General features: G+C 44.2%; 1 protein-coding gene across 1 annotated transcript; it reads left to right on the forward strand.

The window, feature by feature from the left end:
* Positions 1–6,182: 6,182 nt before the first annotated feature.
* On the forward strand, positions 6,183–14,321 carry LOC149358409 (uncharacterized). The gene is made up of 6 exons (XM_089568833.1): positions 6,183–6,357; positions 7,787–7,866; positions 9,274–9,357; positions 10,229–10,261; positions 10,346–10,384; positions 14,218–14,321. The coding sequence occupies exons 1-6, from the start codon at positions 6,213–6,215 to the stop codon at positions 14,245–14,247; spliced, it is 411 nt and encodes a 136-aa protein (XP_089424959.1). The 5' UTR covers positions 6,183–6,212; the 3' UTR covers positions 14,248–14,321.
* The last annotated feature ends 467 nt before the right edge of the window (positions 14,322–14,788 follow it).

Raw genomic sequence — 14,788 nt, forward strand, 5'->3', positions numbered from 1 at the left:
CTTATGACTCCTTTATTTACGGTTCCACTCAACGACTTTTGGAAGGAATGTTTTGGCATTAGTTCCTATCTTATACAAACATACAAACAAACACACAAACAAACAAACTAGCTAACTAACTAGCTAACAAAGAAACGAACAAACTGAATAACAGACGGACATAGAGATAGACAGAAACAGAATTAAGAGCCATGGTCCGCACGTTCTCTTTATTGTTCCTTATCTCCTGCTGCACAGTTAAAAGCACACAAAAGGTAAAGTGAAGCCTTCATGTGTTTTTGCCTTGCTGCAAGTTTGACATTTCATTTTTGGATATTTCATTAATTGGCTTACTTCTGTTTGTTTCATGGTTAAACTGCGCGAAGAAAACACGGACAGAGACAGAAACACACGTACACACTGAGCGCAGTGTGTACGTGTGTTTCTGTCTCTGTCCGTGTTTTCTTCGCGCAGTTTAACCATGAACGAAAAGCACCAACTAGCCCGCCAGAAGACTATTCTGTTTGTTTATGTTTGACTTTCCCAAATGAAGAGCTCGGTTTGCATTTCATTTAGTCCTTGTTTTGCTCATATTCTATTGCCCAAATAACAACTGTTTTGAAATTATTATTTGCTATCTTCGTTCTGTAGAAGAACTTGTTGTTGGGCTAGTTGGTAGTTATTCATAATTAAATTCAAAGGCGCCAAACCATACGCACACACACACACAGGAGAAGAAAGAAAGACGAGACAGAGCGCCACTCACAACTGATTTAATGTGCAGAAAGACATGTACATATACCTCGTTCTGTACACTGATGTCATTTGTATGTCCCTCCTGCTTGGGCCGTAAAGGCCTGCATTATTGAATAAATAAAAATAAATAAAATAAATAAACTAGCCAATTTTCTTTGTTGCCTGAGAGAACTGCTACTTTGCCGTCGTTTATACTCACACCTTAAAATCTTTCAATTTGAAGCCAGTAGATTCACTCTCATTATGGGGGCTCCAATCTAAGAATTATTTCAAAGCTTCACTGAAGGTTTCTCCACCACTGATTGCAATAAGCTGGCCAAAAATGCCTGCGATGGGTCATAAATAAAGAGATATTGGAACGGATGCAAGTCAGAAGGTACTGATTTGGAAGACAACTGGCACGACAGAAGACTGTTCTTACATTACATGTCGTATGGTTTATTGCTTCACTACTATATATATGTTACCGCTGAATACATAATGCGTGCAAATGATGCACAAAGCCTGGCTGTCTGTGAAAACGGCACGCTTTATTCTGGTTTGCTTGTCACTCTTGGATCATGAGATACACTTTCCTTTGTCTGATTGAGCGTGCTGATCTCACCTCATCATTTTTTCTTTCCTCATTGCATTGTTAGCCTCGTTAATTACTTATTTACAGTACACCTAAAAATACATGAGGGCGAATACAGTGCATTATGCGTGATTAATCTCCAATGAAGAACACTGAACTAAAGCATGATATTTCCGACGGCATCCTTAAAGTTGGCCGTGCTGTTGTGGAGTACGGCATTGGTAGGCAGGCCATTCCAGTCGACTGAAGTCTGCAGAAAGAAATAATGCAGGTGCACAGTGGTGCGTGCGCGAGCAGGATAAACGCATTTTGCGTGACTTGAGGCGACGGGAGACGAGGTGAGCTGATTTTATAACTTCAAGGAATGAATACTGACATTTGTGAGAGATGCTCAGTCTGTACATTCTGCGCCGTATCTCAAGGTCAAGCAGGTTGGCTTTAGATGTCATCATGACAGTAACATTGGAACGATTAAAATAATCTGAATAGATGAATTGGACAGCGCGTTTTCGTACTGATTATAGTGTTTCAGCGAAATAATAAATGTGTGTCCCACGCTGCTCATGCATATTCCAGCTTCGGACGAACTTATGTTCTGTAGGTGAGAGACCTAACGGAAGATGAAGCTTATGGCAGTTACGACTGAAGTAAGAACGGTCGCGGTTAGCATCGTTCGTAATAGCTGTAATATGGGCGGACCAAGAGAAATTATTAAGACAGGTTAATGCCTATAGGTGCCTACAGGATGACGGAGGAGAAATAACGACGCCACAGAGTGCATAGTTATGGGTTAAGTGATGAAAACAAATCAGCGAAGTTTTTTGCATATTAAATGTATTAATCACGCTTTGCACATAGATTCCACGCGAAGAAGGCCGAAGAACACAAACATCGCTGTTGTTGTCATTAGCGCGATAAACAACACAATCATCCGCGAATAGAGGGGTGCTAGAGGAAATTATTGAAGCGCTGTCGTTCATATATTAAAGAAGTGGAGGGCCGAAGACAGAGCTCTGAGGCACACCTGCACGTACGGGAGATATCGAAGAAATGGTATTATTAGCGTACACAAATTGGTTTCATTTAATCAAGAAATCACGAATATGTATAAATACATTCGGGGAAAGATTTCGACGCGAAAGTTTTAAAAGCTGCCGTTTAGGAGGAAACTCGGACAGAAGCTTTTCGAAGCTCAACAAAAGGGCGTCAATGGAAATGCTAAAAGCAAGGCTTAAACTAAGGTCATTGGTGACCCATGTCTCTCATGAGAACTATCTCTACGAATAGCCTGGTGGTTGCGATGAGAGAAATGGAATGCGTTTAGAAAATTTACAACATGGCAATAATTATATGGGCCATTAGTTTAGAGCGAACGCAAATGGGTGGCATGGGGATTATCTACTGGATGACTCTGAAGGGCCTTATTCCAGAACTAGAATAGCCGACGCTTGAAAAACCGCTCTTGCTTTAAGAGGCTGCTAGAAACTACGCGATGAAATAATATTTGAAGCCTGCTTGGTGTTCTTTGATATTTTTGATTAATTTCCGTCCACACCAGCAAATGAAGTAAGTTTCAGTAATTCAATAAGTTTCATATTTTCGTAGTGTTCGAACTGTAGATCAGACATTAGAGGGTGATCAAATTAATGAAAATTTTGTGATGGGGTATTAAGCTTCCTCGTGTGCAGAGAACGAAAAGGCGAACTCAATTTCCGGGCTACATCCTAATCCGCAACACTGGCATTAATTAGGCCGAGCGGTGACAAAAGCTTGGAATGAGTAGAACCAATATTTTTTCCAAAAATATTTAGAGTTAATAAGGTAAGGTAAACGAATAAAATCACCGCTTTGTTTTTCTTGGCTGCAATGAAAAATGTTTTCAGTATAGTGATATTTTTTTCGGAGTGTCTAGCGTTCCGTCCAGACGGAACGTTTACTACTGCTGCAGTTCCGTCCAGACGGAATATTTACTGCAGCTATAGAGTTCCGTCCATACAATAGACAGTTTTAGTTTCACTTACGTAGAAACTTCACGTAAGTAGAGCGCGTACGGGTCACCAGTGCGCATGCGGAGAACATGAAGTGTCTGCGCGGGTCGCACGGACGTACGTGAGATTGGGACCTTTGCATTGCGGTCTTCACGTTGCTTGCGTACATGGCGTCGGCAAGATGGCGGCGCCCTGCCCGCCCGCTTCACAACTATAACAGCTTCGTCGCTAATCCCTCGACGAGGTATCGTGCTGTAAACTGCTGTATTTGCCTTCAGTTGGTCCATTCTTGTTCTCGCTTGAAGTTTTAGGTGAGAATTAGCTTTTGTTTTCCAGATAGAAATCCGTTTCAGCAGCTCCTAAGCCTGACGGAGAAGCGTTTGTGGTCGTCATAGCAACGAGTGTGCCGACGGTCTCGCGAGACCACGCGAAGCTCGAAACCTCGCGGGATATCGTGAGACCCTCGGCACAGTCAGCGGGAAAAGCAAAATGGTGCACGTTTTGGCTCCTTATGCACACGTCGTCAACATGAGTGGGACACCAGCGCGCCTTCGCTTCTTGAAAAGCGATGATTTAGATATGCTGCGGGACGTGAAGGAATGCAGTCCCTTTGAAGATAACATGCAACATACAGGTCAGTGGAATGAAATCCCTCAACGATTGTCAGAAGATAGGGGGAAAGTATTTACCGCCCACACTGTGGCTTGGCCTGGCTCCGCTCCATGCAGCTCGGCTAAAAAAAATTAGTTTTCTTTATCTGTACTAGATGGCGCGGCACAACATGCTAGCGCATTTTTTTTAGGTTTTATGGCAGATCTACATAGTTTGTGTCCGGTACGTGCAGCTAAAACTGCACGAAGAGACACGAGCGCACGCTACGTAGACTGCTCACGTTTACGTGCGTGAAGGTTCTACGTACGTAAAACTAAAACTGTCTAATGTCCGTACTGTCCATACTATAAAAAAGGGGTGATTTCTACCCACATAAAGCATTTCTTTGCCTCTGGAATAACCAGTTGACAAAGCTGTATCCAGATGTTCTCTCTACGCATGTATACAACACCAAAATATCTGTCCGCGTACTGCGTTTAGTTACATCCTCGAAGGTATAACTTCCGTGCATGCATGCAAGAGCGGGAAAATGACACTGTTAAAAGCAGAGTGCAGAAACTCTTCGCGAAGTGATGTGAAGCCCTGTCGCTATTTGTGCTGCAAGATGACGTAGCGCGAGAAAGACTAAGACGTACACAAACGGTCAACAAGCATTATGGAAACGCGCCAACAAACCCAAGCCAAAACTCGTTCTGTTGCCATTTCTCACTGACTGCTTGGAAAATAAAATGATGCAGCAGAATATCCTGTCACACATTAGGCGGAACAGGATTGCCACTTTCTTAAACGGATATGCAAAAGTCTGCAAGCAAACTGGTTTCCCAATCCCTAACGCCAGCTTTAATCCGTCTTGATATAACTCTTGTGGCAGATAATGCTGGACGGAACAGTATGGTGTCAGATACAGTTCCCTCTGGACGGAACCCCATCGCAACATGTAGTTCCGTCTGGACGGAACTTTAGCGCAAATTGTAGTTCCGTCTAGACGGAACTCTAGCGCAAATTGTAGTTCCGTCTGGACGGAACTCTAGCCACAGCCTATTTTTTTTTCTTAGCTGTTGAGCTTCAAGACCTTTTCGCTTCACGGATTAATTGTTTCTTCCATTTATATGGACGGTAAAAGTGTCGGCGACCTATGGGGACCTTATGTGCTCGTTTACTGTGATCGTGGATGCATCGGTTTTGATAACTGGATTTTTTTTTTCTAAACATGTCCAACATTCAGGGGCAAAAATTAGAAAATGGTAAGATATAGTCATGGGAATATTGAAGGCGATGGTCCATTTTATGATATGCAGCAAAATCTTTCTTTTAAAGTGTTTCCATCAATCGCATCGAACAGTTGATGCTGCCATAGAAAACCAATGGGAAACGCTTTTGACGATAGCAAAAACGTTAATAGAAAAAATAAATGCAAAACTGCCGTCGGGAGATCAGCGGATATACTGATTGTTATCATGAAAAAAACTGAAAAAAAACTGCGAATATAGGAAAAAACTGCGTTCGTCAAAAGTTTCCCGCTCAAAAATGTTTTTGTCCAGAATTGTTGGGTATGACGGTCCGTTTGATTTTTTCGGAGCGGCGCTGAAAAGCGGCAAATGCGCCAACCCCTTCAGTCGAAAGCCTGTTTACTTAGGCTGGTGGTATTTGTTTGGTTTGGTTTTGGTTTATTAGGGTTTAACGTCCCAAAGCGACTCAGGCTAGAGGGAAGCCGTAGTGAAGGGCTCCGGAAATTTCGACCACCTGGGGTTCTTTAACGTGCACTGACATCGCACAGTACACGGGCCTCTATAATTTCGCCTTCATCGAAATTCAGCCGCCGCGGCCGGGATCGAACCCGCGTCTTTCGGGTCAGCAGCCGAGCGCCGTAACCACTGAGCCACCGCGGCGGGGCGGTGGTATTTGTGAAATAATTAAGGAACCAAATAAACTACGCGCCAACAGGCCGGAGGAAAGTGTAGTAGGAAGATACATATAACTCTTCAGAGGCGAGCTTAACTAGGAGCGTGCTTCGTTTGCTGCAGCGGCAGCTCAATAAAAAATTAATTTTTCACGCTTCTTCTGACACGGTGACATGAAAAGGTGCCGTTTTTTTTTTTTGATACGCGCAAGAGTGCTGAAAGCGAGAGGGTGAAATGTAGAAGAGCACACGGCATCCATCAGGGACGGACATTCGTGTCGCTCTCAAGGACAATGTATATTTTTCCCGTGTTTTCGATGAGCTTGGGACAGCTGGTCACTTCCGTTAAAAAAAGAGGCGCATGCATGGGGAACGCGGCCAGACTGAACTGGAACTCTTAGAAATGGCGTCGAGCATGCGACTCGTCCTGCTCCTGCTCGTCTGCTCCTGTCTGCTGGTGGGGAAACTGGAAGCAATGACCTTCAAGGAGTACCGCAAGGCTCTCCTGTCCTTCAACCTTGGTACCATGAAGCCACAATGCAGAATAGGTGAGCCAATCGAAATGATCAGACCTTAAACTGTCGAAAGAAAACGCCCGGAATTGGGGCGCAGAAGTGACATTGAATAAGTTGGGGCGACCTAAAAGGAAATAAAAATAATATTCAGTTGCACCGTACCCCCTGGTCTCATACTGCGCCATCTTTCATGTCCATCCCGACATCGTGCCAGCATCATGCGTTCATGGCCACCTCGACGTTGATGGAAAGTTGCCGCCCCGAGCCGCACATGTACTGTCGGGAGCAAGAGTGGGCTATATATCACACGCGGTTGCGTGGCTTGCTGCTCTTGCGACGCCTTTAGGCGTTTTCACCAACTAGTAACGCTACCTATTCAAACGACGTACCAGGTTCAACATTCTCAGACAAAAATTTTCAAAATTGGAAATTTGTAAGACACTGTTATGAATAATTTTGAAGGTGGAATTTTGGGTCGATGGAAACACTTTAAGAAAAAGATTTTGCTACATATCAAAAGAATAGACGTCCATACTTCTTATATGCAACAAAATCTTTCTTTTAAAGTGTTTCTTTTCATACAAAACCAATGGGGAACGCTTATAAAAAAATACAAAACTGCGGTCGGGTAATCTGCGGATATATTGATTGTTATTGTGAAATGTTACATTATATGAAAAAGTTGCGTTCATAAACGGTTTGCCGCTCAAAAATCGTTCTGTTCAGATTTGTTGCGTATGTCTGGAGAAAACCGGCAACTTTGTCGGCTGTCACAATAACAGGCGAGCCCAGAAAATGGCGTCGCAATGCAGCGTAAACGCAGTCCCCGCCGTGTGCGGCCCACAGTACATTAAAGCTGGATAGCATTCTCTCTGGCTAACGGGACGTGTGTTGGGGAAAACAGTGAATCGTACATAAGGGCAACCGCATACAATTCCAGTTCTGAGTAAAAATAGATTGTAAGGTTCGTTCTGGCTATGTTAGTGTTTGCTCGGCAGAAAAAAAAAAAAACTTACTTATTGCTGCGAAAACTGCATTAAAAAAATTTTTCAGCCTTTGAGTTCACATCCATGACGTCAACAGTTAACCATTGGACTCCGTGATCACCGTAGTGAAGTGAATGTGGCGTAGCTTAGCATCAAAGATGCGAAATAATAAACTGCCTTAAAGCCACAGCAGTTTGTTAGCGCAAACAATTGCGGGCGGTGGCGCCTGTAATATTTTTTTAAAAGCTTTCTTAATGTACAAAAACTCCGTATTTAGTGAAAGCGGCATTGGTGTCGCAATTTATCAGTGCGTAAGCACTCATGTGTAACAAACAGGGCGCTTTTATATACATAAGAAGGGGCATATTTAACACTATTTCGTAGATATTTCAATCGAAAATGTCTCGGCTGCACACTTTGAGTTGAGAATTCCTTCAGAGTTCATGGCATTTCCTTGGTTACCCAAAACTTTTTAGTGTTCCAGAAGTGCGCCCCGAAGTTGTTCAGCATGATCAGCGTCCTGGATAACGTGGGCAAGCGCTGGAAAGAATACGAGGTGGGTTTCATCCCTTTGAGTAATTTCGTTCTGACTGTGCGAACAGCGAATCTCGCATTCTTTTCATTCTAACCTATTCTAACCTTGATGTTACTGCTAGAGAACAAGACATATTCGGAGCGTACGCATGCATTCAATAACCTTATGTAGAGTAATTGGAGGCACGAAGCCCGACGAGTAGCTGAAAAAATGTACAAGAAAGCCATGCGGAAGAATTCAGCGCTTTTGGAGCTTTCCTTGTGATAACTGCGAAGTACCACTTCGGATGCGTTAGTGACAAATACTGATTCCAAGCTCTAGCGGTGCGAGATGCCTGTTGAGTATGTGCCGCAACATGTGCATTAGCGCTTACAAGTAAACTCTAGTCAGTGAATTTTGCTAAAAGCGTTGGAGCAGTTGAGTGCAGTGGCCAGTTACTGGGTGGGGGCGGAGCGGCGTAGGGTTGGATTGACACACGGTAATGCACGCGGTCAAGGTAATGCACGGACGCAGTTTCTTGCGTTTGACCCGCCTGACACCCGATTGACCTATTGTTCGAGAAGGATCGAAGATTAGCTCGGCCATCACCAGCGGGTGTTCGGACGACGCTGAAGTCCCCATATAGAGGTCGTATAACAAAACAGCAGCATAGAAAACAAAACAAAACAAATATGTAAGAAAAAAGGGCCGTTTAATTTTTCTGGTTTTTGTCAAGTCGGAAGCATAATCTTCGTGTACTGGGCGAGTGGCAGATGGCTGTTTTTCCTTCTTTAAGCCTGCCACCCAAAATTCCCTGTTTTTTGTATACGTATATATAGAACAAAAGAGGCTGCTTGCTTACTTCTTTAGAACACTCTCGACATCTAAGGTAAGTTCAGCCCGAATTAAGCTTGAAAACTGCATAAACTGCACATCTTCGGAGGTTACATGCGTACACCGTTACAGTCCCCAAGAAACCGAGGTCTCGCGATTAATGATTGCAGGAAGCGGTGGGTAGCATCTCTGGAGTTAGTGTATGTAGCTTTGTTTGATGCGTGCGATTCAAGAAAAGAGAGAAAAAAACCTGTTTGCTGTCCTTATGCCGGCTTAACTGTCACTCCACATGTCCTCAAGTTGAAACCTTTCCTTTTCTTATCATTCACATTCGTTTGCGGAATGGATGATAGAAAGGGGCATATGTGGTGTTGCCCTGGTTGGTCAAGCAGTTTGGTTCTCAAAAGAATAGTCCTGCAGCCTATTTACACTCTTCTAACTCAATGCCTAATGTAAAAAGGTAATATCGAGCTCAGACCTGTCCATCAGGTCTTACCAGGACAGACTAATAAAGTTTGTCTCCAGTACGCCTCTAATCCGAAATGAAAATAACCGAATGTTTTCTGGTAATGATGTGTCGAGAGCAGCTCACAGTATACGCTTTGTTTGTTTCAGGCCGTCCCGTGCGTGAAGAAGATTTTAGATAGAGGCTTTCCGGACTACAGCCAGGACTGCGTCAGAGACGGATTGTACGGGGAGGTGAATAGGCTACTATTTCTCTCTGAACTCCGTTCACGCCCACCGTCGCTAATCGTGGACAGTGTCGGCCCACTTCTGTGCACTGCGCGTGTATTTGATTATAATGAAAAGTAGACGGTACTTTGTTAGGATACGAGTCATCTGCCAAGTTTTTGCGCTGCAGCACAATGAACGTGATCAGAAGAGTGGGCTAACGAGCACGCTTCTTAAGCCAACCGCGATGAAACTCCTGACAAGTGAATTCGGCAGGTTTGCTGTTAAACAAAACTGTTAACTTCGATTACAAGATTCGTGGGATGTCGGAGTTTTGAAATTTTCTTCTCAACATTCCACAGAATGCATGTATCGCAGAGTCTAATAAAGCTGCTTTGGTTTCAGCGAGAGGCATTTTAAAAAATGCGTACAGTCTTTGTCAAAAGTAACCAGGCTCCATGGTTTGCTTCTCATTCGTATAACAGAGCCTTCACGGCTTCCCTAAATATCAAAAAGTTTTTTGAAGGTGAGAACAGGGGTTGTTGTTACCATACAGAGATTTAGAGCTTGAAGGCTGGCATAATAGCTTTAATATACGACTGAGAAGAAAAACGTGCAGCCTGGTTACTTTTGACGAAGACTGTACATGGGTTGTTCTGATCAACTGCTTAAACATAAAGCCCACCACACTCACGATGCACACAAAACTTTTGCGTTGAACGCTTTTGGTCAATAACTCTCCAGCCTTCAATATGTGAGAGTCATAGCCCAGACGCGGAGTTCGTGCGACCTACATAGGAGTTCGACTACCAGCCTTGATGATAGCGAGCTATATCTTTACTGTAGTAGCTCAGGTTGTAATTACAAGCAGTAATGACGTGTCTATTTCCAATTTCAGTCAATCAAATGCCAGCTCACCGATGATGTCTTGGTATGTATAAGATTGAGGACAACGTATTCTCTCTCTTTTTCTTGACTCATGTAGTGTTTTTACTCACGTTTTGCCTAATCGCAGGAGATCTACGGAGAAAAAGAGAAGCTGAGACCAGCATTGGTAAGAAATATTAGCTTGTGAAACATGAAATTGCACTCATAACAAAGTCACTGCCGCCTACGTACATGCCTATTATACGCACTCTACAGAGAGTCATTGGGACCAGGTACGTTTCCTAAAGAATGGAAGTTCAGTCGTCTCGTTAAAATACCTGGGAACTCCTTAAACATGGCAAGTAATTACTCAACCACACGTCCTACCTTCCAGTAGCACTGGTGAGCTGCGTTGGTAAAGTCATGGTGCTTACACGCATGGAGCGGTGCTTGAAGCGTTGTCAAATATCATGATCATCACCAGCGTGATTACGCCCACTGCTAACAAAATCCTCTCCCATATCTACGAAATATATATCGGTGTTTTTTTTCCGGATTTCGACGTGACCTCTCGTCAGTTCAGCGCGAAAAATATTTGAAGCTATTGACCGTGATGTTTTTCCTCGTTATTAGAGGCGCATACGACAACGCAACATATCAGGCCATTTTGTACGCTTTGAAGGGTGGCGATGTTAGTGGTCGCGTGTTACGCTGGATACGTCGTTATTTAACCCAAAGGTAACTTTTTGTGAATATTCAGGACGGATCATCGCCTTCTAATTAAATCTCCCATGGAGTCCCAGAAGATGGAATGCTGAGCCCAGCATACAAATTTTAACTTTTAGGCCTTGTGGATTTCCTGCCAAAATCGGCCAAGCTTTCCATCTATGCAGACATCTCTCTATGTGCATCTAATGTTCGAGGTGCTCCACAAGTTCGAGCAAGACTTCAAAAGGGAGCCGATATTTGTACATCTTATTTTCACCTGCAGTGCCGGTAGATCTCTATCAAAGGTGTTCTCTTGTATTTAGATATTTAGACGCAATTCAATGTAGCATTACGCCCAAAATATAATTGGCAAAGTAATTCCCCTACGAAAGAAACCATCGCTTTCTTGGAGTTATCATCGACCGAAATCAGTCATGGATATCTCGTGCATGAAAACGATACTGACAGCCACTGCTCGCATTCTCTCCTTTCTCGGGTTGAAGTCCTCTGCCGTGCCAGTGCTGTTGATGCCATAGCTCGGCAATGCATTACACGTTGGCTTCCGGCGGTACAGTCTCCCAGTACTTAGAGACATTAGAAAGACGACTATATGAACTCTCCGAGGTGCTCCAGAACAAGCTGTCCGGACATGCTTAGGATTTCCCAAATATTCCTCTACGGACTCAACCGCTCTCACCACCCAAAAGTATTCGACGACTGCCTATATTGCGGTAGAGATCCTGAGAGGGTATATCCGACCCATCTCTCGAATTCCCTGCCATTACATTGCCAGCCTTCCCGAGACCAGGCGAAGTACGTCATTTGCCGAAGTCATTGATGCTCATCGCGTGTTTCTGTTTTCACTGGTTAAACCACCTCAATACCGTCCTCTCCATTATAAAGCCTGGATTAACCTGTGCTTCTTTCTGCATCCGGGGTCACGAAGAAAGCTAATTTGTCGTCTTCAACGTTAAAGCAGGTCACTCTAGGATTTCTGCATGGCAACTACGGACACTGACTACACACCTGCAGAGATGGCTTAGAGAACTCTAGCAGTTCTTAGGGTCCTGTGGTCATCCCCGTAAGGCCGACTGTAAGCAAGTTAAAAGCACCTTACCAGACATTTTCGAGTACAGTAATCATGAAAACCCTCAACATTGATCTATTTTCACCGACTCAAAAGCGGTCCTACTAGGCTTACAAGCTTATCTTGGCTGCGGATCATATTAACAACTGTCCCCAGAAATCCGACACTTACATCATTTCGCCATCAGTAAACCACACGATGGAGCATACTAGTGGCTACCAGGACACCGAGGCATCGCAGGAAATCACCGCGCGAATGGGGCCGAGATGACTGCCCACCACGACGGCGTTTTCGTTTCGATCTCGATGTCAAGAGTGAACGCAGCAGGCGTCGTACACTCTAAACAAAAAGGAGTAAACAGGGAGTAAGATGTCTTTAACGCACTCCGTTTTATAAAAAGCAGTGCGCTATAGGACTGCTTCCTCTCTTTTTACTCCCATATAGGCGTATTCGTGTCTAGGCTGTACGCTTGCTCAGGAGATAATGCTTGCCTCATGGAATTCGGGCCGGTTTTCCAATTCCCGTCTGCCTTCCCTGGAGCGTGACCTGCAGCTCCGACCTCTGTGTCGTCCGTGGGGAGGCGTTGCCTCCGCAAACCACTGCTCTTTTCTTACTGGTATGGCTCACCGTTCTGCCCGTGCCAGCTGTGCGTTTGACGGGACGTCCGCTGTGAGTGTCCTGTAATTAGTGCTGAAGGATAATCGCTGTGCAGTGCATATGACCACCTTGATCTCCGGCAGCTATACGGAGATGACGATTCTCGGTTGGTGGCTGCACAGATCGAAGTCTTGTCTCGGAAGGCCTGACAGGGACTTTTTCATTTCTAGTTTCTAAGGCCTTTGCCCTGCAACGGGCGTAGTCAGGCTTCTGCTGATGATGATGATAGCCGCTGCGTGGTAATCTATGACTTTTCCATGCTCAAAATCTTTACTTCCATTCTGAACTAAGCTCTCTTTTCTCTGACCTCTTTCTACCACCCCATCCCTTACCCCCAGCTCAGGGTAGCAAACCAGCGCGTCCTCCCTACATTTCCTTCTCCTCTTTTTCTCTCTCTGTCCCGGCCACAACAGATATATTTAACCTTGAGTACCGCAGTACTGTCTTCATCGAAATACCGCCACTGCGGTTTATTTTAGCCGCGAGTCACGTCGTTGTAAAGACAACGAGCCATAAAGTAATTTTTCTTTACGGTCCTCGTGAGAGCGTTACACGGGTGTGAGGGTGCCTTAAACGCAGCTGTAGGGTTTAAGGCTCTGTGTCTGGGTGCGTACCGTACTCATATAAACAGAGAATTCGGATGGGGTTTAATTCCTTTCAGTGAACATTTTTTGTCGGGCTTAAACACCAAGTTCTTTTCCTGTTCGGCATATGTTCTTCTGCCTGACAGCAAATGGCTTCTAGGTATAAAGCATGTTCAACATAAAGGGATTAATAACGGCTCTAAGTAACTGGAGTTCTCGATGCCACACGGTAAACTTGTATTTGAAATGCAAAACAAAAACATGATTATTGCGCGGTGTTATTTATAAAAAAAAAAAAAAGAAAACATACTTTTCTAATGTCAACACTAGGATTAGCTATTGTAACGCTATTCCATCCGCGTACATTAACCTTGGGCGCATCGAAAATTAGACGCTTTTAGACGACGCATACTTTCAAGAAGAGATCATGATGTGCACTAAGTAAGCTTAACGCAGTGGACGTCAGCTTGTACAAATTGAATGAAGTGCTTTGTAGAAAAACATCTCTTGTTGAAAATTTCTGGTTGGTACCAAAGTTATTTTTAGTCCTTGTGAAGACGTCCGGAGGTTTATATTTTGTACACATGTCCTTTCATTTGCCGCCTGTGAAAAATAAACTGAGATGCAAAACCATAACCGCCTCAAATTAGTGGTGCTTCTAAATTATCTTACGTAATCCTGTTCTGTACAGTGTATGGCCTGCCGTTTCGTACAATACCTGTATCATGCAACTGAACAGCAGTTGTTACAGGGAAGAGAGAACTTCAGCGCAATGGAGGCGTACTAGAGTAAACGTACGCCGGACCAGCCGAATGCCTATCGCGCATGCTCAGTGGGAAGTAAACGTCCCTGCTTTGATCTTGGTGCAAAGAGTTGCCGCGTAGCCATTGATCAGTGCTAAAACTTTCTAACGCCTAACATACAGGTGCGCGGGCTCAAATAGTTGCCATTCGATATCTACTATCTGTTATTTTCTCGTTGCAGGAATGCCTCTTGGAGTACGCGAAACCTTGAAGGCTCTATGATCTAAGGATAACTGGCGAAATATTGTGTCACAAAGCAATAAAAATATTGCCTGTGTGTTTTGATTTGCCTGTCTTGTTAAAATTCGCAATAATGTTTACCACTTGGTTTGTTCAAGTTAAAGCAAGTAATCTAAAGGGAAACATGACAGCGGGTCTGAAGAAGGAGAGCGGGATTATTAGATACCTTTAGCATACCTTGTACTGTGTTACCATTACCGGTACCGGATTACCGGGAGCCCACGCGCAGCCAAAGCCACATGCGCGAATCGCCTTGAGAGCGCCAGATGGCGCCACGTACCCGGCAGCTGCGCGCGCGCCTGCAGCATCTGGACCAATCAGCGCGTGCTCACCTGCGATGGGCGGGCTCCCGGTACTCCAGGTAACGGTAACGGTAACATAGTACATGGTATGCTAAAGGTGTCTATTCTCCTAGTGCGATAGAAGCCCTGCAGTAATATCGGTTTCGGAGAGCTATCCATCTTCCCGTTATGTTTTTTTTTTATTTTTTGGTGATTTTTCTTTACCTGTAT

The sequence above is a fragment of the Amblyomma mixtum genome, chromosome 2 (genome assembly GCF_055824585.1).
Source record: "Amblyomma mixtum isolate Tamu chromosome 2, ASM5582458v1, whole genome shotgun sequence".
NCBI classification, from domain to species: Eukaryota; Metazoa; Arthropoda; class Arachnida; order Ixodida; family Ixodidae; genus Amblyomma; species Amblyomma mixtum.

What these genes read in the sequence shown, in the direction of transcription:
- LOC149358409 (XM_089568833.1), top strand. Translation starts at nt 6,213, where the DNA reads ATGGCGTCGAGCATGCGACTCGTCCTGCTCCTGCTCGTCTGCTCCTGT. An exon ending in AGCGCTGGAAAGAATACGAG is followed by an intron (nt 7,867 to 9,273) that starts GTGGGTTTCATC and finishes TGTTTGTTTCAG; the next exon opens with GCCGTCCCGTGCGTGAAGAA. An exon ending in AGAAGCTGAGACCAGCATTG is followed by an intron (nt 10,385 to 14,217) that starts GTAAGAAATATT and finishes TTCTCGTTGCAG; the next exon opens with GAATGCCTCTTGGAGTACGC.